The 27,576-nt window shown below is 49.7% G+C and overlaps 1 protein-coding gene across 1 annotated transcript; it reads left to right on the top strand.

Moving 5' to 3' along the window:
* The first annotated feature begins 1,520 nt into the window (after positions 1–1,520).
* Positions 1,521–26,959, top strand: USP16 (ubiquitin specific peptidase 16). Its single transcript, XM_066599039.1, has 18 exons — positions 1,521–1,714; positions 6,602–6,672; positions 7,728–7,900; positions 8,693–8,796; positions 10,214–10,323; positions 11,630–11,820; positions 12,524–12,616; positions 13,081–13,214; positions 14,006–14,093; positions 15,216–15,297; positions 15,575–15,666; positions 17,407–17,463; positions 17,828–17,986; positions 20,752–21,484; positions 23,145–23,239; positions 25,432–25,518; positions 26,223–26,379; positions 26,577–26,959. The coding sequence occupies exons 2-18, from the start codon at positions 6,621–6,623 to the stop codon at positions 26,699–26,701; spliced, it is 2,532 nt and encodes an 843-aa protein (XP_066455136.1). The 5' UTR covers positions 1,521–1,714; positions 6,602–6,620; the 3' UTR covers positions 26,702–26,959.
* Positions 26,960–27,576: the final 617 nt, after the last annotated feature.

The following is a 27,576-nucleotide window of genomic DNA, read 5'->3' on the forward strand; positions in this document are numbered from 1 at the left end:
GTGCCATTTTACTGCCCATGGCAGTCCCCGTGAGTTGCAGGAATTTCTCTTTGCCAAAGGAGAAATAATTGTGTGTGAGAATGAACCTTGTGAGTTGTAGCACTGCATCAGAGGCGACCCCATTGGCCTCAAGGTGCGCCTGGCAGGCAGTCAGTCCATCCTCGTGTGGGATGTTGGAATATAAGGATTCCACATCCATAGTGGCCAGGATGGTGCCATTGGGGAGGGGACCTACGGTTGACAGATCCCATCGCCACATGATTGAACACAGAAAAAGGGAATTACCTGTGGCCGAGCACTTCTCTAACCATGGACATAACATAGGAGATATGAGAGTTTTGATATTGAAGGGTGGTTTCAAGTCACAAAACCGCAGAAGAATTTGGGAATATAAATTGATAACAACCTTTGACCCGCTGAATACGGGGTTAAATTATTCCCTAGGATTTATGCGTGAATGGGAAGTGTGAGACATTATACAGATAAGACCCCCATCAACAGTAATTCAGGGACCATAAACTTTCACTCCCTTATCAGTGTTTAGCTAAAAATGTTTGTGTGTCTCTTGTAGCAATTCAAGCCTGATGACCTCCCCCCCTCCAACAGTAATTTAGGGACCATAAAACTTTCACTCCGCTATCAGTGCCTAGACAAAAAAAGTTTGTTTTCTGGTTTGCAGAATTCCTTTTATGTGCGAACCAATCACATCCATATCTGTGCCTTGTCATAAGTATGTATGTTATAAGTGTGTATAAATATCCATGCCTCTTCAGATCCAATCCATAAGCCAGAAGAAGTACCCTGCGTTGGTTCGGAAGCTCGCTATTATTACATCATGTATTTTTGTTAGCCATTAAAAGGCATCATATCTACAAGATTACGTCGTTTCTCTTGCTGAGAACAATCACCTTTAGCAATTATGACACTCGGCACTAATAAAGTTATTCAAAGAAGCATTTCCTGTACGTATATTACGCTCGAAGACGACACAGCGGCCATTTTTATTATGGGCAAGTCACCCACTGACTCCATAAGACCTAACAAGTCAAGCAGGCAAACCTGCCTTCATCCAAAATGGCGTTTTGGGGTTCAGTAAGAAATTTACGTCCCTTATGTGTTCATAGAAGAATGTCAGCGAGATGTCCGCAGCGGGTGAACATTTGCCAGCGGTACTTTGACTCCTTGTCGGAGGCCTACGTGACAATAATGAGGACACGGCGCTCTGACACTTGAGAGGACTCGGCTTCAGCTGGTTTACTGCAATTGGTGGGTTTAGTTGTCTGTCCAATTTCTACCCAATCAGTAAGCAGTTCAATGTTACGTCATTGGACACGTCTACCAGTTTGAGCCCTAGAGAGCGAAGTATCAACGAAACCGCGTGCCGCCATTTTGCTGTAGAGACCTTCCTAGACGGCCCATCAATGATGGTCTTCGAGTTAATGGCCGATGCTCTTATTTCTCAGCCTCAAATGGAGACAACAGTTTTATCTCAAAGTACAAGGGATTTCCTCTGGATTCCACGCTTTGCTGCTAAGCCAGACTGGGAGAGAAAGCCGGTAACGTGTAGGAACGGCGACAACCTACCGGGGACACGTGGGGAGCGGCGACAGGGTGTCCTGCACTGCGCATGCGCCGCCCGTGATCCTGCAGTAATTCATACTGGAGCTGTGTGCGAGTTGCTGGGACTGCCATATGCTGGGACATACCTGCTGAGGTAGGTGGGCGCAGTGGAATCAGAATGGCTGCAGCAGAGGGGGTGAGGGTTTCTGCACCTACTAGATCCCTATGCATGCTGGCGTTGAGGCTCCGTCTGCACGTGGCGGCGGCTGCGATTGACGCAAGCCCTTGTGGTGCTTTTTCTGAAAAACCAGCGCAAGGCTTTATAAATCGGGCGTCCGGCGCGAACGCCGCGCTCTACTTAACCCCTTCACTGCCGGTTGTTCTTTTGATGTTGTTTTTTTTATGTCCGCCGTGTGACGCCGCGTCTTGCGGGATGAGGGACGTATGCTTTATTGGCGTCATTTAATGCACTGTATGGGCAAAAAATTTACATGGGGGAAGAAAACCGCAATGGCGCCATTTTCAGAGATTTCTGCTGCACGTTGCTGTGAAAACGACATTAATTTAATTCTGCGGATCGGAGCGAACTTTATAACTTTAACACCCTTCAATGTGCCGCGCGTTTAACACCCGCTCTGCGGCCGGTCCGGTTAGGGATCTCTGCGGCGTGCGGATGAGGCTTGTCGGACGGCCGCGCCCTCCGCGACTGATCGCATTCCAGTAAACGGATGTATTCGCACGTGTGGACCGTCTGCGGACCGATGTCACAAGACCCCGCAGCGCGTTCTGTTGTGGTTCGTGTTTACGGATTAGGGTTGTCTGCGGCAGCGTCGCGTGAAAGCCGCGAACACGGAGGGGACACACCTGTGCGTTTTAGGGCGGTCTCACATCTGTGTTGGGGAAGTTCCACTTTCAGGGAATCCCCGCGGCCGAAGGGCTCCATCTCTGGGTGGAACTGGACGGCGCCGGGCGGACCCCAGTGACTATAATGGCGTCCGCCCGGCTTTTGGATGCGACTCATTCTCTTACGATTGTTCTCAGCAAGAGAAACGACGTAATCTTGTAGATATGATACCTTTTAATGGCTAACAAAAATACATGATGTAATAATAGCGAGCTTTCGTACCAACGCAGGGTACTTCTTCCGGCTTAAATGGATTGGATCTGAAGAGGCATGCATATTTATACATACTTATAACATACATACTTATGACAAGGCACAGATATGGATGTGATTGATTCGCACTTAAAAGGAGTTCTGCAAAACAGAAAACAAACTTTTTTTGTCTAGGCACTGATAGCGGAGTGAAAGTTTTATGATCCCTAAATTACTGTTGGAGGGGGGGAGGTCATCAGGCTTGAATTGCTACAAGAGACACACAAACATTTTTAGCTAAACACTGATAAGGGAGTGAAAGTTTATGGTCCCTGAATTACTGTTGATGGGGGTCTTATCTGTATAATAAATGTCTCACACCTCCCAGTCACGCATAAATCCTAGGGAATAATTTAACCCCATATCCAGCGGGTCAAAGGTTGTTATCAATTTATATTCCCAAATTCTTCTGTGGTTTTGTGACTTGAAACCACCCTTCAATATCAGAACTCTCATATCTCCTATGTCATGTCCGTGGTTAGAGAAGTGCTCGGCCACAGGTAATTCTCTTCTTCTGTGTTCAATCGTGTGGCGATGAGATCTCATCCTGGCTTTGAGTTTCTGTCCTGTTTCTCCAACATAAAGACCCCCAACAGGACATTTACTGCACATGATCAGGTACACAACATTGGACGAGGAACATGTGAATGTCCCCGGGATCTTATAGTCCTGCTGTGTGTTGGGGATCCGTATCCTGTCCGCAGTCAGTACATGTGAGCAGGTCTTACAGCTCCTTACATTACAGGGATAAGTTCCTTTTTGTGTGTCAGAGGGTAATGCACTCCTGATTATAAAGTTCCTCAAGTTAGGAGGTTGCCTGTAACACAGAAGCGGAGGGTCCGGGAATATGGTTTTCAGACGGTCACCCTTGTGTAGGTATGGTGGAGTTTTCTTGCGGTTTTCCTTAGTACCTCTAGTTGCGGATTGTAGGTCACTACTAGAGGCACACGATTGTTTCTTTCCTTCTCCTTGTATTGGAGTAGTACAATACAAGGAGAAGGAAAGAAACAATCGTGTGCCTCCAGTAGTGACCTACAATCCGCAACTAGAGGTACTAAGGAAAACCGCAAGAAAACTCCACCATACCTACACAAGGGTGACCGTCTGAAAACCATATTCCCGGACCCTCCGCTTCTGTGTTACAGGCAACCTCCTAACTTGAGGAACTTTATAATCAGGAGTGCATTACCCTCTGACACACAAAAAGGAACTTATCCCTGTAATGTAAGGAGCTGTAAGACCTGCTCACATGTACTGACTGCGGACAGGATACGGATCCCCAACACACAGCAGGACTATAAGATCCCGGGGACATTCACATGTTCCTCGTCCAATGTTGTGTACCTGATCATGTGCAGTAAATGTCCTGTTGGGGGTCTTTATGTTGGAGAAACAGGACAGAAACTGAAAGCCAGGATGAGATCTCATCGCCACACGATTGAACACAGAAAAAGAGAATTCCCTGTGGCCGAGCACTTCTCTAACCACGGACATGACATAGGAGATATGAGGGTTTTGATATTGAAGGGTGGTTTCAAGTCACAAAACCACAGAAGAATTTGGGAGTATAAATTGATAACAACCTTTGACCCGCTGGATATGGGGTTAAATTATTCCCCAGGATTTATGCGTAAATGGGAAGTGTGAGACTTGATTGCACAGATAAGACCCCCATCAACAGTAATTCAGGGGCCATTAACTTTCACTCCCTTATCAGTGTTTAGCTAAAAATGTTTGTGTATCTCTTGTAGAAAGTCAAGCCTGCTGACCTCCCCCCTCCAACAGTAATTTAGGGATCATAAAACTTTCACTCCGCTATCAGTGCCTAGACAAAAAAAGTTTGTTTGCTGTTGCAGAATTCCTTTTAAGTGCGAACCAATCACATCCATATCTGTGCCTTGTCATAAGTATGTATGTTATAAGTGTGTATAAATATGCATGCCTCTTCAGATCCCATCCATAAGCCTGAAGAAGTACCCTGCGTTGGTACGAAAGCTCGCTATTATAACATCATGTATTTTTGTTAGCCATTAAAAGGCATCATATCTACAAGATTACGTCGTTTCTCTTGCTGAGAACAATCACATTTTGCTCTACTGGCTAACACGGTACCAGATCTTTGTTTTCATTCTCTTACGGTATGTTGAGCCGGCCGGATGTAACGGCGCAGTTGTGAGACCGCCCCCCGCGCTGTCAGGAGACGCTGAAAACAAAAGGGACACCAATTGCACCAACTTGCGTTTTTTCTGTTACGCGGGTGAGCTGCTGCCCCCCAACACCAGAGGGGTCGTACCAAGATTGTCACCCCCTCCACAGCATAGCGGGTAACCTGCTGATTTGAGACCCCCCCACCCAATAATCTCCAGAACGGAGCCCCCCCCCCCCACTGCGGGGAGGAGACTGAATGGAGCGCCGGTCACATAGGCGCACTGATACTCCAGCCGGACCCCGGAGATGGTCCTCTTGGTTATTCCTGGTGGTCCTGTTAAAGGGACCGGAGTGGGGGTGCCCGCCTGCTGTGAGACTTCCCCTTTAAGTTCATGTGGATCAACTCAACCAGCAATTTTTATTTTTATTTTTTACAAAGCCGTGCTTGGGGCTCCTCCCACCGGGCGGGACTGTCCGCAGGACGCAGCGCAGAAGCAAAGTTTGCCCATTAGTGCAAATTTTGGGTTTTTGAAGCTGCGGAGCGCCATGTGACGTTTATTGCGTCGTTTCCCCCAGACGTTAACTGCAGAAATCCGTCTCCTGGATGTTAGAAATCCGCAATAATTCCGTAAGACGTCCGTGATTCTGCTGCGGAATTTATTCTTGCGGTCTTGAAGTAAAGATGCGCCGATTTTATCAGCTACGGAATGTAAGCCCCATAGAGGTAACATTGTGGCGCAGGAATGTCTGCGCCGACTGATTCCGGCTCGTATGAAAGGCCCATTGGCGCTCGTTTCATGGATGCGAAAACCATATCTGAAACAATGGAGTAACCTTGCGTGCGTTCTAAGCGGATGTTTACGTCTGGGCGCGGGATACGCGGTCGGTACAGTTTGATCGGTTTTTGGTGTGAAAACCGTAAATGTTTCAATCTTTATTAAATGTTCGGGTTGGAATTCGATGCAAGAAAAGCCGGAAATTCTGGGTCTTTTCTGCGGACAGCTCAGAAAAACGTATGCGAACGCGACCCGTGCGCCTCCATACATTTACCACTGACTGCAATGCGGAAAGAAGTCCACGTTTTTATACGCATTTTTTGTGGGACAGAACGGTGTAATGAGCGGCACTCAGATCCCGCAGAAAGGAAAAGCGCGGAACCCTTCGCTTGGCTGAGCGCCGTCACACGTGTTTGAATAATATTGTGCGGCGCTCCCTGAGCACAATGAAGGGTTGCAGTACGACACGGCGCCGCCATCAGTGTATACACAGTGACTCCTCCGTACGTACGCCTGCACCGGGGTCTGGACTGCCGTTCTGGGCGCAGCTGCTGTATGGACCAGAGACTGAATAGGAAAAAAAACAACTAAAGTTTGTCAAATGTGCTTCCAGAATAAAGGAAACGGATGGAAATCTATGCCTTATGATTGTCTTCAGTGTGTTGCTCATATTTGAGGTATTACAGTTGAAAATGTGACAATGACAAATTACAATTTTTTTTTTTTTTTAAATTTTTCCCAATTTTGGCACTTTTAATAAATATACACCAATTCTATCGGTCTATTTTTACCGAAAAAACAATGTCAGAATCACTGGGATCTGCAAAACCTTTACGGAGTTATTCTGTGTTAAAGTGACAGGTCAGATTTCCAAAATTTGGCTCCATCATTAGGTCGCAAGCAGGCGCGGTCACTAAGGGGTTAAGAAGATGATTTATTTAATTTGACTTTGTTTTTCTAGGAAGTAACAAAGCGGAGAAATGGCGAAGAAGAAAGGAAGAAACCTGCTGGTGCCGGAGTCTGCGGAGACGGGTGGGTCACATGGTCCTCAGCCAATAGAAAAGAGCCGTCAATATCGTCTCCGGATCCGGTGACCGGTCAGATTGTTGGCAACCAATCCCAGTTCAGCTTTAACCACTTAAAGGGGTTGTCTGAAGCCGATTCCATGCTTTCAGCTGAAGGGGTGGAGTCCGCTGCAGACCTGCGTCAATATATGCGCCAGCGGGACGGATTGGGATGCAGATTCTGACATGTGTTTTCCGCCGCACCGATTCCACTACATGTGAACGTACCCAGTAATGCCACGTGTCCTCAGGAAGCAGCGCAGGGTGCGTAGACCGTGGCGCGCGTCCTACGGATTTTCTGCCTTCGGTAATCTGCAGTGCATTACCAATAATAGTCATGTGATTAAGGATTTAAAGCGATCGCATCGATGCGGCGCACAGATCCGCACTGTAGGAGTGGCCAGCGGTGCGGATCATAAGTCTGCGGCATGTTGGTGGTGGAGGCTGCGGGTTTCACTGCAAACTTTGACTTTTTGCAAAATACATGCATTTTCCACAGCAGAAAGTAAATCCTGTGAGGACGACCCCTAAAGGGGTTGTAAGCAGAAGCAACTTACCACCTAACCATAGGACTGATTAGTGGGGTCTGCTGCTGAGGTGCCTGCTCACTGTAGGGTCGAAGCACGCACGAGCAGTGTTGTGGAGATTAAGTGGAGCTGCAGTTGAGCGTGCGCAGTGCGGCTCCATTGGTTTAAGTATATGATGGAAATAGAGGAGTACACGCTCTTCGCCATCTCCGGCAGTCCCATTGTAGATGGAAGGACGTCACACGTGTGAACGCCACTACAAGTGCCATGTTGGTGAGGGTGCAGTGAGCCCACCTCGAGGAGAGCGGTCCCCTGTTCTCGGGATCAGCGGTGGTCCTAGTGATGAGACCCCACCAGTCAGACCTTTGTCTCCTCCTCCATGGATAGATAAGTCCCCTTTGAAGTGGCAGCAGGATATTTTCCGGTTATTTTACCACCCGCTGGCGGGTGAATAAATGCCCAGGCGGGCGGTACTTATTAATGGTTTATCTTTCAGAACCGATGTGTAAACACGTCCGAAAAGGCGTGGAGGACGGAGCGGTGAAGAGGGCGCTGGTCAATGTGGAGTGGGACGTCTGCCAGGACTGCCACACGGATGGCAAGGAGAAGGCGAGCTGCGAGGAGGAGGAGGCCGACGCCGTCTGGATCTGCCTGAAGTGCGGCCACAGGGTGAGTCTGCTCCTTACGGGGTCTCCAGCTGCAGGGTGGGCTTCACTTGCATGTCTGTGAATTGGTGAGTGCTGTTAGTCGGTGACTGTTTAACCCCTTGATCATCATCTGACAGGAATCTGTGCGGGTGGGGGGGGGGGGGGGGGTTCACAAACGGCCGAGTCTTTTAGCACATACTGCCGTCTTTAGAAGACATTTTGTCTGAAGATGGCCGCCCCAGCGATCAGCTGCCACCAGCGACCAGTTTTGTTCTACAGCTTATTATGTTGCAGTGCTGCGTACAACCGTTTCTGTGGACGGGACGCCACGTAAGACACAGACAGCCACATCTGCTTTTAGTGTTTTGCTTTGGCGTATAAAGGAGGGTCTTGTATAGGTGACCCCCCCCACCCCCTCCTTCCATCCCTATGGCGTCTATCCGCCCTCTTGGTGCACCTTGACGTACTGATATATGGAGCGACGGTGTGTGATCTGCCACGGCGGACTCTCTCACGCTGTCACGGTGGTTGTGTCTGTCATGTGCAGCACCTACTTAATACTGGTGCAATTTTTTTTTTCTTCTGCACGAACAATCCCGTCTGTGTCTTTGCGTAACCGGTCGCGCCAGCGGTGTGCCATGTGGGGTATATGCCGGATCTGCCAGAATAGAGGACATGTATAGAGAACAAATGCCCTATTCTGGCAGCGCCTTGATTGGCCGCTATGAGCGCTCCTGGGTTTGCGCTCGGGTGACTTGTGACCGATGTAACACTGATCAGTAAGGTGTTCAGTAACCACATCTCTGTCTTGCAGGGCTGCGGCCGATACTCGGAGCAGAAGCATGCGCTAAACCATTATAACACCCCGCGATCAGAACCGCACTGCCTGGTGCTCAGCGTTGGAGACTGGAACGTATGGTAGGAACTCCACACCGAGGGCATCCTGCAGAGCTGCTGTTTAACCCCTTAATGACAGGATTTCCCCCCCCATATTTTTTTTCTCCCCACCTTCAAAAGAATCATAACTTTATTTTTCCTTCGCTGTCTGCGGGTGATTGTTGTTTTTTTGCGGGACGAATTGTATTTTTCAGCGATACTATTAAAGGGGTTTTGTCATAAATACTTGCCTATTCCCTCCCCGTCAGTCTCCTTAGCACATCTTCTCCAGTGCTCCGGGTCAGCTCACCGCACACGGGCCGGCTTGTTATGAAGGCTGCATTCCTTGCATTCTTCTTCCGGCCGGACAGTGAGGGTCAGGTCCCTGTGACATAGCGGTCACTGGCTAGGAAGGAATGCTGATCTATTGCAGAGACCGCACACATGGACAGTCTCTGCAGTAGATCGGCACTCCCCCTGCTGGCTTGTGAACTGTGAGGTAACGTACATTGGCTGGCAGGAAGAAGACTGCTAGCAATGGTACGTAATGTCACAGGAAGGAGAGGAATCGGCCAGCTGGAGGTGAGGGGACAGCGGGCTTGGCGAATGGCTAATTGGAGGGATCCTGGGCAGCGAAAACCCAGTGGTCAACTATTCCTGAAAATAGGTTACCAATAGTTAAGGTCCCAGAGTCCCGGGTTAGGAAGGGCAGTGAGTGTTGGGGAGGCCACCTGATGGCACGATTACCATATGAGTTGTGCTGATGTTAGAGTATGTGTGGAACCTCGCTGACCGCAGTAATCAATGGGAACAAGCAGAGTTGCAGTGTAAAGCACAGCGGAGGGATAGAGCAGCAGCCTGAGCCTCTGATGTGACAGTCAACTTAGAACAACTCGGAACTAAAAAAGCAACATAATCAGTGAATTCCATGTTTTTAAAAGGGGTTGTCCTTGGCTTTACTATTGAGGACCTGTCCTTGGGTTAGGCCCATTAATGGGTGATCAACGGGAGTGCGCCGCACAGGAACCCCATTGATCAGCTGATATTGGGCCAGTGTCTTTATGGACAGTGACAGAAGCATATAGCGCTGTCAGTATTGCAGAGGCCGGGATTGGTATTGCATTGAATTCAATAGGAGCTGTCCCTGCAGTACCAAACCTGGCCACTGCACTACAGACGGCGCTGTCTGCTTTTGGCTCTGTCTACAGTGGCAACTGGCCCGATATCTGATCGGCAGGGATCTCGAGCGAAGAAACTCCAACGATCCACTAGTGTTGACCCTTCCCCGTGGGCGCTCAGGAGTAGTAATGTCTGATGGGCCCTTTAAACCTCTGGACATGGACTTGAAGTAATCTACGGTGCCGGACGGCTCGCGCCTGTGTGTCAGATCTGTTACAATCTGATTGGCTTGTATGGCTTTATTTTTGGACTTATTCCATTGTGTTCCCTTCTGCTGAAGGTGCTACCTGTGTGACAACCAGGTCGACTACAGCGGCTCCGGGCGGCTGCGGCAGCTGGTGGAGTACATCCAGAAGAAGGCCAAGTGTAACGTCCGAGCGGGCGACAAAGGTGCGTAGATCCCTCAGGATTGTAATTGTAAGACCGCACAGTGAGTGCTCGTTCGCAGCGGTTTAAGCACGCCATTTTTGCGTGCGTCGTACGCAGTGAATAGAACGCATTGATTTCAGTGGGTTCAGTGAATGGTCTGGCGTGAATACGCAATAAACCTGTGTATTTGCGCAAAAAAAAAGAAAACCCAACGGGGCAGCTGAAAGACACGGGCAGAAGCGATGTCTGGTCCTGCTAATCTGCAGCACTTGCACCCATGTGAATAAGCACTAATGGTGACCCCCTCTACCCCTAATGGCACAGCGGCAGGGCGGCATCCTTACATTACTCGCCCAGCCTGCAGCTCTGATGCCGCTGCTGTGTCTGAGACTGCAGCGTACAGGATGGCACATGCAGACGCTGGGGGGTGTTGAGAGATCAGCGGTCACAGACTGCACTACTGCCGCCGCCGCATCAGAGCTGCAAACGGGGTGAATAGAATGCTTGTTCGATTTGCGGCACGGCCGGCGGGGCTATGTTTGACGTGCGTTGTGGGACCTCCGTTATCTCTGGATGATGTATAATCGTTATTGTATTACAGCTGTTTAATGGCAGAGCATGCTGGGAGTTGTAGTTTTGAACTAGACTCACAGATTAGTGATAACTGTCTGACCGATGAGGGTCTGACCACCGAGGACGAGACCAGGGGTCTAATGTGCCCTTAGATTAGTGGAGGGGCGCTTGAACGTTCGCTGACACTCCAGTCATTTGAGAAGGACCGATGGAATTCAAGAGCTCAAATATTCGTTTCCAGCCGTCCCACCGAGATGACTGAGCGCAGGACTTGTGCTCGACCGCCGCTGTATTCGTTCAGGGTCTGGCGGTCAGTGGCGGTTTCTGCATGGAGACCCCCATCCATCAGGCAGTTGCTGCCTATCCTGCAGATTGGAGCAAAACTCTCCTTATTGGGAAAATCCCCTGAAAGTCCAGTAATAAGTAACATTTGTGCTTCGTGTCAGCAGGAGGTGCAGCGCAGTGTAGCAGCGATCAGTGAGGTTGTCACATCTGGGTGCACCGATGTAATTCATGTGATTTCCATATTGAATTCCGCAAGAGATGCGGACAGAGAACTCGCCATGTGAGGATGAGCCCCCGGGGTTCACAGCAGGGAATCTGATCTATTCTGTGATACTAACGTCTCTCTCTCTGCGTCCCGCTCGTCTCAGCAGGTTTTTTGGGGTTCTTTCTGCTCAGTTCCTCTCTGTTCCATCAGGTTTTTTTTTTTCTGTGTTTTTCAGAAATATATATATTTTTTGTTGTATTGCAGGTGAAGCGGACGAAGTAATGAGCAACACTGAAAACGCGCAGGAGAAGAAAACGCCGGAAATGGGAGACGACGACGCGAGGTCCACAACGAGAATGGACAAAACCGTCAACACGCCTAATGATGGCAAGGAAGTCGCCGTGAAGGGGCTCAGTAACTTGGGGAACACCTGCTTCTTCAATGCTGTCATGCAGGTGGGAATCCACTGAAGTATTGTCCGAGGCGGCCGCCATTACAGAAGCAGCAGAGTGGGCGGGTCTACGCGGTTTCCGTAAATTCCATAGACATGAATGGGAGTTACCTGTTTCCATCGTCCCGCCACCTCTGGCTGCCGCATACAGATGGGTATTCCCAACTCGGCCGTGATTGACTGGGGGTGACCTCTTAACCCCTTCATGACTCGGGCCGTACATTGACATCCTGGACATGCAGGGTTTGTATGGAGCAGAATCGAGAGCCGATCCCATACCAGGCTGGCGTATATCGAAAGATAGTTGTTTTTTAGAAGCCGTACAGCAAGAAAAAAAACTATATAAATGTCATTGTAGTAATCGCACCGACCCCCCCGAATACATTTATGGTACACACCGTAAAGACCCCACAAGAAGGCAGAATTGTGTTTTTTGGGGTTTTTTTTCCCCTCTATTTCGCTCCACTTAGAAATCTTTACGTTTTTCGGTACATTATCTAGTATCATTGACAGATACAACTCGTCCCACAAACGCCAACAACCCTCCGACCGCGACATTGGGGAATCAATACAAGGGCTATAATTTTTTTAAAAAGTGGGGAGGAAATCTGAAAATGAAGAAAAGGGGGAAAAAAGGGGGGGGGGAAGGGGCATCATTAAGTGGTTAATTGCAGAAAGAATAAGAACACTCTCCCCTCTTACTGCAGAACCTGTCCCAGACGCCGGCGTTACGAGAGCTGCTCGATGAAGTGAAGCATCCCGGAAGAACCGTAACGGTACAAGTGCCTGATCATCCACCGGTGAGGCTTTCAGCTCATAGTTTCTAAATCTGCGTCCTTCCCCCTCCGAGCTGGGACTTGTGGTGTTAGGCGCCCATTGCTGTTGACCTGCCCCCTCCCCCCCCTCCACCTTCCATGCCTGACACCGTGCTCAGGCCATTCGGAGGTCCCGTGTCACAGACTGCAAGTTGTGCTGACCCACTAGGTTTGGGCACGGTGGCCCCTTGTAATCCTTGGAGTCCATCTTATAGGCACCAAGTGGATTATTTGGGGTCCATTATGCTTTAGCAAGTCTCCTCCTCACTGCTGGGAAGACGGGGGACATCTTCCTATACTTTAAATACCCTAAATGATGGCACTGTCTCCAGTACTATGGATAGGGGTCACAGGGGTCCCATTAGTTCCACCCTTGGACATAGTTGCATACAGAAGTCTATATAAGGTTTTGTATTTGAGTCTCTGATGTGATAATCTTGTCTCCTCAGTCGCACCGAGAAGTGAAGCCGGAGCCGCAGCCGGGACCCCTGACGTCGGCCATGTGGCAGTTTCTAACTGAGATGCAGGAGTCTAAAAAAGGGGTTGTGACCCCTAAAGAGCTCTTCACTCAGGTCTGTAAAAAGTGAGTATGTGCCAGGAATGAGATTTAAAGGGCCGGTCCCGCTAAAGTATAAAGTGACCTGAAGACACAAATATCTTAGAGAGTTTGTCCAGCACTGATGGACTCCTCAGGATAGATCATCAGTAGGCGATAGGTGGGGGTCTGCTGCCCGGGACCCCGACTGTTGGCACTGGGAGCTCTGTACTTTGTGCGGTAGCCCGGCATGGTATTGGGGGCATATCTTCCATTGAAGTGAATGGAGCTGTGCCTGCAGTACCAGCTATGAAGCTCCCTGCTTTATGCACTAAAACGGCGTCCTTGTGAAGAGCTGATTGGCCGCTCGGCTGTTTGTTTTGTCCTGAGGTCATCCTATAATGTATTGACAAACCCTTTTAAGTTTAGTCGTCTATTCAGCTGTTTTGAGAGATTTGGGATTAAAAGTTGCTGATTGGGAACCTGTTATCGCAGCGCGGCTTCCAGAGACCCGGAGGGGCTAAAGGACTGTTGGGCCCCGTTCACATCTGCAGTTTGATGCTTCACCCACATTCTGTTCTGCTGTTTACACCTGTAGCTCCTCTTTGGTGTCACATTAGTTCTCGAATATTCATGTTTCAGCAAGTGCAGAATTAAGTGAGAGCGCAGCTGGGAATCGCGATAATGGTACCCGCAGTGAAGAAGGTGGGGTGGGGGGGTTAGGGGGGGTCGGCAGAGATTTTCTTTTGTGTTGAATATGCCTTTAAGAAAAATAAGGCTAACCTAAAGCCAGACTGCTGGACGTTTCTTGTAGCTCCCCTCCTTCTCTCTACTTCCAGGGCCGTGCGGTTCAGGGGCTACCAGCAGCAGGACAGCCAGGAGCTGCTCCGATATCTCCTGGACGGGATGAGAGGCGAGGAGATCCAGGTATTTATCAGCAGGAAGCTAATGGAGTCACATGGGGGCAGAGAAAGCCTGTCAGTAAGACCGGGGAAAGGCTTCCTCCATTGTAGTAACTGTATACGCTGAATGACCCTTTATTAGAGCCCCCAACTCTCCCATGATTGGCGCCCCCTGTATGGTGATTCACTCCGTGACCCCGAAGTGCGGCATAAAATCAGGTAACAAGTTTTCCGTGGATCAGTTTCTGTGAATCCACATTAGATGGGAAAATCCAGCGATCGGAGCGACTTCCAAGGAGGCCGGTCATCGGTGCTGGACTAGCCGGGGTCTCGCCACCAACCGCGCGGGGGTTTTCTCGTGTAACAATGTGGAGAGTATACAGAAAATGGCGCGATCGGGGAAAGAATCCAGCGAAAGGGGATCCTGTGGACGGAAACAACTCCTCACTGAAAGGGGTCGGAGGAGGATGTCAGGAATCGTTCTGACCAACAGGCTGCACAGTCAGCTGAATACAACGCTGGAGCTCCAACTAACGTGTCCGAACGCACAACTCGCCGTTCCTCCGCAGGGATGGTAGAGCAGCAGACAACCAGTTTTGAAGCCATTGTGTCAAACAGAAAGACTCCAGCGGGGAAAAGGGCGCAAAACTTGTATCATTGAGCAGCGGAAAAACATCCCCTGGTCAGATGGAGCCAGATTTCTGTTGCTGATGGGAGGTCAGAATTTGGCACAAGCAGCATGAATCGCTGAGCCCTTCCTGTCAGCTGGTGGAAATGGAGTAACTGTGTGGGACCGCTGTTCTTGTCACGCCTGGGGTCCTCTGATAGCCGTGGTCGGATGCCATGATGAATTACTGTGGCCCTGAAAGTCAAAGGATGCCCAATGTGTTACCAGATGGGGGTCTGTAATAAAGTGGCCGCTCGGTGTAGTAGTGCACACTTAGTGGACGGACAGCCGGTTCTCTTCTCTCCCGGTCACCATCCGAGAAGGGTTTGTATTTGCCTCCTTGTTTTGGGGTCTTCCCAGGCCGGTGGTATGAGGCACCGGAGAGTGCAAGCGGATGGGCTGCAGGTATAAGGTACGGGATCTGCTATGTGAATGGTTTGGAGGAGTCTTTTATATCTGGCGGTTTCTTTGTATCTACAGAGAGTCACTTTGGCGCTTTCCAAGACGTTACAAGAGGCCTCCGATAAGATGGATGAGGAGCAAGTTAAAAAGCTTGTTAAAGGTACATCCAGGCACTGGCGTAACTATGGGGGCTGCGGCTGCACCCGGGAGCCTTCAGCTACGCCCCTACAACCAGCGGTTTGTGTCCGCTAAAGAACACCTGATATGGCGGACAGCGGAGCGGGGAGTGCAGGCAGGAAGCTAAAATAATGACAGGAACACTTTAAGGGGTTGTCTGGGACTTGTAGTGCTGCTGATCGCCCGGGGCCTCCGCTCCGCCTCGCTCCTCGTCTGTAGCTCCACTCATACGAACATTTCTCTCCTCTCTTTGGTTTCAGAATGTGAGAAGAGAAGATCCGTCCCCAACTTTGTGGATCGCTTGTTTGGCGGCCAGTTAACGAGTACAATAATGTGTGAGACGTGCTGCACGGTAGGTCCCTCGCGCCGCCGTACAGACATCTCTTCCAAACGGAATGAAAGCCGACATCAGCGGAGCGATTACCGTATTCTCTGCGTCTTATAAAAGTGAATGGGCCGAAATTTGTCGCATCGCCATTTGTTTGCACAATGCAACTGCTGTTGCGGAAACTAACTCGCGATCGCACAAACAAATTGTTTGTGCGATCGGTTACCAGTTCTCTCTCCTCCCCACTGCCACCAATACGTGCCGCTGATTGCAGGTGAGTGCCAGCGGGAACTGTCTGACTATTGGGTCGGCCATCTGACCTGAGCTGCAGTTAGAAGTATTTAGTCAGATATTTTCCAGCAGGCTAATGGGTCATAGACACAATGGAGAGGAGGGGTGGCATGGACTTATATGGAGTGTTGTGGGCATGCTCTGTGGCCTGTGCAGGGAGGGAAGGAGGTGAGCTGTGACATCACCTATTGTGAATGGTGGATCCTATGTTATCTATATATAGGTGTCTCCTCTCAGTGTAATCCTGCCTGTACAGGGAGGGGAGGAGGTGAGCTGTGACTATTATGAATGGTGGATCCTATGTTCTCTATATATAGGTGTCTCCTCTCAGTGTAATCCTGCCTGTACAGGGAGGGGAGGAGGTGAGCTGTGACATCACCTATTGTGAATGGTGGATCCCATGTTATCTATATATAGGTGTCTCCTCTCAGTGTAATCCTGCCTGTACAGGGAGGGGAGGAGGTGAGCTGTGACTATTGTGAATGGTGGGTCCTGTGTTATCTATATATAGGTGTCCCCTCTCAGTGTAATCCTGTCTGTACAGGGAGGTGAGGAGGTGAGCTGTGACTATTGTGAATGGTGGATCCTGTGTTATCTACATATAGGTGTCTCCTCTCAGTGTAATCCTGCCTGTACAGGGAGGGGAGGAGGTGAGCTGTGACATCACCTATTGTGAATGGTGGATCCTGTGTTATCTACATATAGGTGTCTCCTCTCGGTGTAATCGTGCCTGTAATAAGATGACGGCTAGGAAGCTTCCTCTACAGAACAGGAAGTGTCAGACTATTATTAAGCTTAGTGCTCAGTGTGCAGGGAGGGGAGGAGGTGAGCTGATTTTAGAATTTTATTTATATATATATATATTAAAAGAAAACAAACAACCAAGAATTCTTAAATATGTTTAAAGCAGCATTCCAGGTTTTCTCTATTTTGAAGAGAGGGGAGCAGTCGGCCTCTGGACCGGCTGTACTGTGAGTTACGGAGACACTTGTGCCGCTGACTGAACGCTTGGGCATCGCCTGGTGAGTCAGCGGTGGGAAAGGAGGCCATTCCTTCTTGGACCCCCTTGTCTCATGGACTCTGCAGCGGTCGCATGGTCGGCCTACATTGCAGCACACCGCTGGTTACAAGGGGAACTAGCCGGCCCTCTGGGTGATGAGATGACAACCCTGTAATAAAGGAGTAGCTGCACTGTATGCCCGCTCTGTGCATCCTGTGGGGTCCGCCCCGACGCTGCGCTTCCACCCAGCAGAGATGGTAACTGTTAAAGTGATGGGATTTAACAGAATCCTCACAAGTCGAGGAAAAACCCGCTGCAGATTTTCTGCAGTTTTGCTGCGGAACCGCTGAGGAAATTCTGCAACGAATCTGCAGCGTTCCCGCAACGTATAAACAACCCAGAATGTTTTCTGGTCCGAAGTTGATGACCGGCGCTCCGTAAATGTACTAATATGAAGGCTTCTTGTCATCCAGGTCTCCCTGGTCCACGAGCCGTTCCTTGACCTCTCGCTTCCGGTACTGGACGATATGGTGAGAAAAGCTTTTGCTTTGCAATGAAGCAGCGAGGGATAGCATGCGGGTCTGATGACGGGCGGTGCGCTCAAGCTGCATTGTGATTGGGCAATCAGGAAGCGGGGAGGTAGTGATGTTCTGCAGTGTTTCGGTCCCCGGGGATGGAGGGTGACCTGTATACTGGGAGAGCCATGGGAATACCCAGGTCATAGACATGACGCGCAGAGCACCATGGGCCACTATTACTAGTATGGGCCACCAGTGGGAGGGGCCACATAAAAGGGGAAGGGGGGGGGGAGGCGAATCTTCTGGGTGTTGCTTTATGGAGACTTTTACACTTTGCTTGGAATTCGACTTCCGTTATTTTCTTTGTGCATTTCAGCCGGTAAAGAAAAACAACGCAAAAACCTTCAAGAACGTCTGCGAACAGAAGAACGAGGAGGACGACGACAGCTACGTCAAAGAGCGGGATGACGCGGCTTCAGGAACAAGCAAACACCTTCAGAAGAAAGCGAAGAAGCAAGCGAAAAAACAAGCAAAGGCGAGTGATGTCATCAATGGATGTGCGATAAACATTTCTATCGCCCGACTCCAGCTGTTCGCTCCAATGTAGAGTCGGGATTGGAACACCTTTACACGGGGCGACTGCTGGGTGCCGTCACACATGAGCAGTGGTCACTCAGTGGATGGAGGTGGAGCGTCGGAGGAGGTCTCTTCCAGCCGCCGCCTCCATTCACTGTGAACAGGCAGCCGTTCAAAGATGGATGACTGCCTGTTTATACTGAAAGAGAACTAAGCAGTTTCCCGCTCCGCATCCAGTCGGTTCCCATTTTACATGGAGCAACTATTGCTGAAAATTGCTCTTTTGGGCAATTTCCTTTATTTTTGGCTCATAGTTGTCCATATAAAGTCACTTGTAGCCATGCCGGTAAATTCTCTTGTGTCTGTCCTCGATTGTCCCCTCCAGTGATACACGTGGGTGGCGGAGGAAGAAGGATCAGCCATATTTGGATTTCAACATCTCAAGTGTATTGGAAGACTTAGTGGTTCTCCGAGGCTACAAAACAGATGATTGGTCTGTAGGACCGGCCAATAATGGGGTATTGCCAGCGGAGACTTCCATGGCATAGAAGGTCCCACCTCTGGAACCTGTACCCCTCTCTAGTTCCGGCTCCCACCACCTCCGGGTGATTGCACTGGTAGGGACTTACGGTAACAGCCGAGCGGGCATTGCTACACTTTTTCCATAATTTTCATAGAAGTGCATGTAATTGACACAAACGTCGTATCACAGCGAGCTACTTGGGTTCCATAAGTGAAACATTTGCTGTACTGCACTGTCTGACTGACATTTCTTTCTATTGGAGTTATGAGGAGATGGAACATTGCCTCTACACTGCCACCTGGTGGAGTTATGGAAACTACCTAACAATGTCCAGCCAATGCTTTCAGCTATCTGGGGGCAGTGGGGTCAAAACTAGAGAGATGTGTGGATCTCATAAGTGCAACCCACATCTACACCATCCTACCAAAAGTGATTGGACCCCTGAGTAGTAGTTATATCCATATGATAATACTTAGTGGGGCTCCTTTGATCCTAATGATATTGAATTCTCTTTGTATACTTTCTACTAACGTTTAATGCACTTCAGCTGGTATTTCCCTCCATTCATCCTGCAAACATTTGGTGAGTTCTCTCAAAGAAGCAGCACGCTGTTCATATTTCCTGACGCAATGTTCCAGTTCATCCCATAGATGTTCCCTAGGTTCAGGTGGGATCTCTGCAGCCGGTCCAATCGTGGAACATCCATATCCTCAAACCAGCATAAAACGTTATTGAATTTGTGACCAGGTGCGTTGCCTTGCTGGAAGTATGGCCGACCATTCCCAGAGTATTGCCACCTTGTCAGCAGCACATTAATGTCTAGAATCTCAGGGTCACCTCCGTGTTCATGGTTCTTGTCACTACAACCAACGGACCAAGACCAGCCATGTAACGCATCCCCAGACCATAAGGGAACCTCCGCCGTACTTAACTGTTGGCATAACGCACTTAGGTGAAAGGGTTTCCCCAGGAGCCAGGTACCTCCATCCGATCTGAAGATGGACTAGTGTGATTCATCACTCCATAGGTTGTTCTTCCATTGTTCAACTGTCCAAAATTAATGCTCCTTGTAGCATTGTAGACGGGACAATGCATCTTCTTTGAGAGAACTTGCCAGATGTTTGCAGGCTGAATGGAGGGAAATACCAGCTGTAGTGTATCAGAAGTTAGTAGAAAGTATACCAAGGAGAGTGTCCGATGTCATGAGGGCCAAAGGAGCCCCACTAACTATTAATATGGGGAAATAATGACTACTTTTCACTCTAGCTCAGGGGTCCAAGTACTTGAGGCAGGATAGCGTATCATGAAAGCCTGACCTGGGAGTACCGGTTTTATATTAACTGGTGGGGAGATGACTTTCGGCACACTTGCAGATCAGCTGATTGAAGGGGTTGCAGCAATACTACGGTGAGTGCTGCATCCCCTTTTACATGGACCGACAATCGTTCGGATTCCTGCGATCCAGCGAGAATCTGAATTATTAGGTAAATGTGCGCAGACTGAACGACTAACGGGAATTCCTTTGTCCAGTTTTTCTGCATGCATGACCCGGACGATCGAGCCTTGTTAAATACGCAGCCGTTCATCTATCAACGACTGACTGCTTCTTGTGAATGGAGGCATGCAAGCTGGAACGATTCCCGGCCGCCGCACCTCCATTCCCTCAGCAATGACCGCTCCTGTGTAAGAGCATAGGGACAATCATCGCTAGGACGGCATGTCGGGTATCTGCGCAGGGCAGGTCGCCCCGTGTAACGCGACCCCTACTTATCAGCACTGTATGTTTGGTAGTGGCTGTTCCTGGTATTGCAGCTCAGCCCTGTTCACTTGATTAGGACTGCGCTTGTCTTAGTTGTGGTATTGCGCAGCCGTTACTTAATGTACAGAGTGGTGCTGGAAAAAAACGAAGCGATGCATCAAGCGCAAAAATGCGGGAACCCCTTCAATCAGCTGATCTGCAGTCGCGCCAAGTTGGACCCTTGTCGAAATTACGTTAACTTTGTAGACTTGGAAGGGCCATTATATTATGTCTATGGCCACCACTGACCCCATACAGGCCGTGCAGCGTCCCTCTAGTGAGTGATGTCACACTGGTGCTTCATCACCGCCGCCTGCACATACAGTCCGCTCCTCGCACCCGTTTACCGCGTGGTGTTGCTATTTTCTGTAGTTGACCATAGAATTGTATTACAATCCCGCAGAATCAACGGCGACAACAGAAACTGCAGGGGAAGACGGTGCAGCTTAGTGACCTCCACGCCGGCCAGCAGGAGGAGGAGCCCGTCTCCGATAATAACACGTTGGACAATAACGCCGGACAACCGGGAGAGCGCACGGGTGAAGATGGCGCAGACGTGAAGGATGATACAGATGTGGAAAAGCCCAAGGAACCTTCAGAAGGCAACCATGAAAAATCCGAGAACCTGGAGGACCGCGTGGAGGACCAGAAGGACGGCCACGATTGTAGGTCGCAAAACGCAGAGGACACCCGGTCAAACTCCAGGAGTCCGGAAGATAATGGTGACTCCAGCAGTGAAACCACCGAGGTCCAGGAGAATGGAGAGGTTGCTCAAGTGATCGTAGACAACACTAAGAATCTAGATGTGACCCCGAGCCCCCAACATGAAGAAGACCCCGACCAACTAACAGAAAGCATAAACAGGCTTAATCTGAACTCGGGCCTGGAGCCCAACGACATAGAGATTGAAATAATAGATGACTCTCCGAGCCCACAAGTCTACGAAGTGGTGAACAAGGACCCTAAAGCGGCGTTTTCCACCCTCTCGGACAGAAAGGAGCTGCAGCTGGACGACTGGTCTGTCCTCGGGTGCCTCGACCAGTTCACACGCAAGGAGAGCTTGGTGGGCAGCAACCAGCTGCTGTGTCACACTTGTACGCAGCGACAGGTCAAGGCGGTGAAGAATAATAGTAAAGGTGAGAAAAGTAGCGCGGCCTCACTTCAGTGATCGTCTTACATGGTACGGGTTTCAGATTGTGATGCACCCCATGTTGCAGGTTACACCTTTATTTAAGTACGTAGGTTACGGAGTACATCTTGAAATTCCTTTAATCCCACACTGAAGGGGTTTTCCCACTTCCAGTTGTGGTGGTGCAGGAAGCAGACAGCTCCATACATTGCACAGTGGCCCGGATTGGTACTGTAGGCGGACTTCTATTCACTTCAATACGCCTCAGCCTGCAGTACCAATATGGTCCACTACGCAATGTATGATGCTGTTTGTTTCTTGCAGCAAAACAGAAGTGAGACAATTCCTTTAGGCCGCCTGCGCACGGGCGGGTCGGACCCTGCATGCGGGATTTCCACAGCGGAGTTCGACCCGCTGCCTGGCCGGTGACCCCAGATTACCTGTTCGGCATCTTCTCTGCGAATCATGCTGCGCCTTCGCTATGGCGATAATGCGGCCTACTCTGCTGCAAATGTGCCAGCTGGAGCGCTGGCCAGCACATGCGCAGTTGAGAGGACGCCGTCGCTATGTAATGACGCGGCCATTCTACAATGATGATTGCATAATGGCCGCGGGATGGACGGCTGTGCGTAGCCTGCACAAAATCGCAGCATGCTGCGATTTCTTCTCCGTGAGTGGAAAATCGCTATCTATTTTCCCTCGTGGGCGGGAAATCGTGTTTTCTCATTGCATGCTATGGGATGGATTTGCTGCAAAATCTGGAGGCGGAATCCTGCTCCGGATTTTGCAATGCAAATCCGCCCGTGTGCAGGAGGCCGTAATCATGAAAGTCTGATACTCCATTTTAAAGGTATTTTCAAATGGGGTGGATCTAGTCCTGAAATCCTGCAGTTTTCACAATGACCACTGAGCCTCATAATGATCAGCTGAGAAGTTTTCTCTACAAAACAGGAAGTGTCAGTCATCTTATCATCACAGGCAGGATTACACAGAGAGGAGACACCTATATATAGAGAACACAGGGTCCATCATTCACAGTAGGTCATGTCACAGCTCACCTCCTCCCCTCCCCGCACAGACAGGATTACACAGAGAGGAGACACCTATATATAGATAACACAGGGTCCATCATTCACAGTAGTCACAGCTCACCTCCTCCCCTTCCTGCACAGGTGGCAGCATGCCCATAGAAGTCAATGAACATTTTTTTTGTCTTCTATGAGCATCTATTGCTTCTATGGTCCACGTGGCTGCAGTAAAGCAAATCTCTAGATGCTGTTAACTTCCGCTCTGGCAATATGGCCGCCCCCCCCCATAGTAATGTACAACCAGAAAATAAAAGCAGATTACAAAAACGGAAGATGTTTCTCTCTGGTTTTAATTGGTGAACAATATAGTTGACGCGTCCCTTTAAGGGAATTTCACTGTTAATACTCTGCAATGAGCGACGGATGTGTGATAAGTTTCCATCGCGGTCCTGTTGTACTGTTCATCCATCGTGTCAGCAGCATTAACCCTTGCAGTGGAGTGTCTGTACGGAGCGCTCTGCTGTCTGGCGTTGTTGGAGATGTAGTGTTCAGGCCGGCCGCTCACACAATGCAGACTTCCTCTCGGTGATTCTTACTGTTTTGCGGAGTTCACAGCAGTTTGTGGATTGTCATTTTCAGGTGATAAGAGGTTTGTGTACACGGATGCCAAGAAGCAGATGCTGGTGTCGGCGCCGCCGCCCATCCTGACGCTGCACCTAAAGAGATTCCAGCAGGTACAAACGTCCTTTCACGGCTTCTTCTAACAGCGATGGATTGAAAATAACCCAGCCGATAAGAGCCCTCCTGGGCCAACTTAAGGGAAGCGTGTCGCCGGCAGTGCAGTTGTGCCACACGGGCGACGGCGCATGATGCCAGTCCGCCCCCAAAAGGAGTCGCAGCGCATGCGTCTAATTGCTCGGTGCGGCAAAAGTGCATTATCGCAGAATGCATGAGGTCTCCAGCCGACGAAACCGGAAACCTCACTAAACACGGGAGTGGGTGGTTCTTACAACAATCGGCAGGGCGAGCGCAGACCGCAGGCGGAGGCGGACCACCCATTGTTGCAAATGGCAAACTTTAAAGGGGTTGTTGTGGAATTTCATGTTATCCCCTATTCACAGGATAGGAAATGACTTGCTGATTTGGGGGATCTCACTGTTGAGACCCTCGCTGATCTTGAGAATGGGGTCCTGTGTCCCCTCTTGTCGTCGCTGGGGGCTTACTGCACCAACCGCAGTGAAGAGGAGACTGAATGAAGCGCTAGTCGTGCAGGAACACTAGCGCTCCACTTACTTGCAATGGAACTGCCAGGATACGGGAGCGGCGCCCACTCGGATGTTTCCTTCACTCCCATTGATATGAATGCAGCGCTGACCGCACATGATGCTCGACCGGACATCCATCCGGAGCGACGTCACTGTGGAGGGAGAACGGGACAAGGGAGTGCATGGGGTCTCGGGTTATAGCACAACTGACCTGTCTATAGGATAGGTGATAGAATCAGTGGGTGGTCTCACCACTAAGGACCCTACTAATGCCAAGAGCAGGGGTGCCCTGTCCCCCTCTTCTCATCACTGCAGGCCTGCAGCACCCACCCGCAGTGTTGTGGAGATTGTCCCCGACACCGCTGCGCAATTCATTTCAGAAGGGCTGATGGAAATAATTGAATACCAGCGCTCTATCTCCGGCAGTCCCACTGAAGATGAATGGATCGGTGTTGTGCGGGCCTGACTGCCACTCCTTCAGTCTCTTCCTCACTGGGGGGGGGTGCAGTGAGGAGAACAAGGGGAAAAATACGATAATGGTGATCAAAAAAGCCGTATGTACGCCAAAATGGTAGCAGTAAAACGTCCCGCCCTCGCAGAACCGCGGCCACGGAGAATGTTCATGTTACGGGACTTAGAATGCAACGATGTAAAAAAAGAAAACAATTTCAAAATTGTGCAAAAGTGGAAAAACCTAAAAATATATATAATTTTGGTATTGTCTTAATCGTACCGACCCGCAGAAAAAATGCATCCTGTCGGTTATAGTGCATGGTTAACGCTGGAAACAAACAATGACAGAACTGACTGATGCCGGCTTTATCCTCCCTGCCCTCCTTTAAAAAAAAAAAGTATGCAATACATTATATGTAACCCATAAAAACTACAACTCAAAAAGCAATCCCTCGCACGGCCGCGTCAACGGAAAAATAAAGTGGCGGCTTTTGAAAAGTGGAGATGAAAATTCCCCCCCAAAAATGTCATCGTGTCCTCATGACCAAAATAGGCCGCGTCACCAAGGGGTTAAAGGGGTTGTCTTGCGCCGAAACTTTTTTTTTTTTTCCCATAGGCCCCCCGTTCGGCGCAGGACAACCACAAGGGATGTGTTAAAAAAAAATACATATTACTTACCCGAATCCCCCCTCTGCGACGTCTTCCTTCTTCTTCCTTCACCAAGATGGCCGCCGGGATCTTCACCCACGATGCACTGCGGGTCTTCTCCCATGGTGCACCGTGGGCTCTGTGCGGTCCATTGCCGATTCCAGCCTCCTGATTGGCTGGAATCGGCACACGTGACAGGGCGGAGCTACGATGACCAGCTCTCCGGCACGAGCGGCCCCATTCAGAAGGGAGAAGACCGGACTGCGCAAGCGCGTCTAAAAAAGCAAGAAGACATCAGAATTAGACGGCACCATGGAGACGAGGACGCCAGCAACGGAGCAGGTAAGTGAATAACTTCTGTATGGCTCATAATTAATGCACAATGTACATTACAAAGTGCATTAATATGGCCATACAGAAGTGCTGAACCCCACTTGCTGCCGCGGGACAACCCCTTTAAGATAATGGCGGTGTGCGGAGGGGAGCTGGTCTATTTTGGGCTATAAATCGATTTGTTGGCCTTTATTGGTAAAGTGTAAACTTTGTATTTTCTTCCCCAGAACGGCTTTAATCTCCATAAGCTGAATAAACACATCAAGTTTCCGGAGGTGATTGATTTGGCGCCATTCTGTACCGTCAATTGTAAGGTAAGGGATTCGGGCTGCGGCAGTACTACACAGCACATTAATCCTGTAGGAACCATTATGGACGCTGCAATAGCCTGATGCCCAATACTTTTTCTTACCCCCCCCCCCCCCCCCTCTTCAACAATAAAACCTCTAATTTGGAATTTTTAGTTGCTCTTTTATGTCAAGTAGGAGACTTGAGCATTCAGTTATTCATATAATACACTGCAGTACTCCTGTATTGCAGTGTATGCCTTTTATTGTATATGTTGCAGTCATGGCAGACCTGAAGCCATTGTTGGGCCTCCAGCTGTCATGGAAACCCATCAGCCCCTGACTATCACCTTGTGGGGGAAGATGGGGTCTGATGGACTGACAAAGGGAGCTCCCTTCTTCTAAGGGGTGTACTGGACGGGATTAGAGTTGCCTTCCCATTGCCATCACTGTGTGGTTATAATACAGCGGTTCGCCGCTGGGCAGGAAGGAGGTTAAATGCGTTTTAAACCATTTATTACGTCCGGTGTCCACAGTCTGTACGGCGCTGTGGTTGAGCACACTGCTGCTCCATAAAGTCTATGGGGGATTCAGAAGCGGCCGGCCCTTGGACCCCATTTAGCAGAGCCACAGCACAAACCGAAGAAATGGCGCATTTTACCGTGTTGCAGCTCGCTAATCCTGGTCCGTGCCGATAGGAGGCGCTAACGGACGTTCATTTTCCCTTCTAGAACATTCGTGATGACGACTGCAGGGTCCTGTACTCGCTCTACGGGGTGATTGAGCACAGCGGCACCATGCGCTCCGGACACTACACCGCTTACGTGAAATGGCGAACCCCAAATCCTAACCTGTCCGAGCTGGTACTCCGTGGGGTACTTCCTGAGGGTAAGAGGGATGATGGGACCCCCTTTATAAATGAGGTGATAGCAGGACCGGCCGCTCCTCAAACTGTGGCATTAATGGATTTGTTTCTGTTTTGCTGTTTTCGGTAGTTAGACTTCTCCCCTCGTGTCACATTGGCGCCACGGATGTCCGGCTAAGTATTTTTACTAATCAAAAAAATTTTTTTTTTGCATTTGCAGCATGTAACGCAGAACCCAGTAAAGGCCGCTGGTACCATGTCAGCGACAGCCACGTGCAAGCGGTGCCACTCGCCAAAGTGCTGACCTCCCAGGCCTACCTCCTGTTCTACGAGCGGATACTGTGACCGGAGCCGCCGACTCGTCTCTCATGTTGCCAAGGAATATTTATTTTAATGAACACTTGAGGTGATGCTGAGTGGGGAGCGCCAACCGTCTGCTGCGCCCGCTGCCGCGGGCGACTGCTGCTTTCTGCTATGAAATACGGTTTTTCATAACGTGTTAAATATGTATATAAGAGCATAACTATATAGCGGTTTTATTTTGACATGGAGGCAGTAGGGGCGCCAGTACTTATGCAATAAATATACGGTTGCTACTATAAACTGAGTGACGGTGGCGTCTCCGATCCGCCCTGTATACGATTGTATGTGGTTACATCAAGGAAAAGCCCCGGAGAACTTTTCTCTGGGCATCTTGGCTGCAGCGCTGGGTGGGGAGCCGCTGGATTAGGGGAGCCGCTGGATTAGGGGAGCGTCTTTGTTTACCTTTAATTTCACACAATTTTAATTTCTTTTTATATCCTGGAATCCCCCTTTTACTCCTGGCACAACGCTTTTAGCTGTAAGTCAACCAAACCCACCAATTTGCAGTGGTGTTATGCCATTCTGGACGGGGGGCGCTCTGACTTGGCGGTCAACGCTCCATTCAGTTTAGTGGGACTGATGGGAACGGCCAGGCGCTTCCAACTCGGCTATCTCCACAGTTCTATTGAACATGAAGAATGGCGCCGCACTTGTATGACCTGCACTCCATTCAATCTCCTCCCTGTGGAGGTGCAATAATCCTGCAGAAGGGAGGCGGGGCGGCATGGGACTGCTAATTCTCAGAAGCAATGGGGGTCTTGAGAGTGAGACCCCCTACAATCAGAAAGGGGAGTAACTTGTGATCCTGGTACAACCCCTTCACGAGAGCTGTGCCTACACCCTCCAGGAGCCTAGGA

Source organism: Eleutherodactylus coqui, chromosome 4, assembly GCF_035609145.1.
Source record: "Eleutherodactylus coqui strain aEleCoq1 chromosome 4, aEleCoq1.hap1, whole genome shotgun sequence".
NCBI classification, from domain to species: Eukaryota; Metazoa; Chordata; class Amphibia; order Anura; family Eleutherodactylidae; genus Eleutherodactylus; species Eleutherodactylus coqui.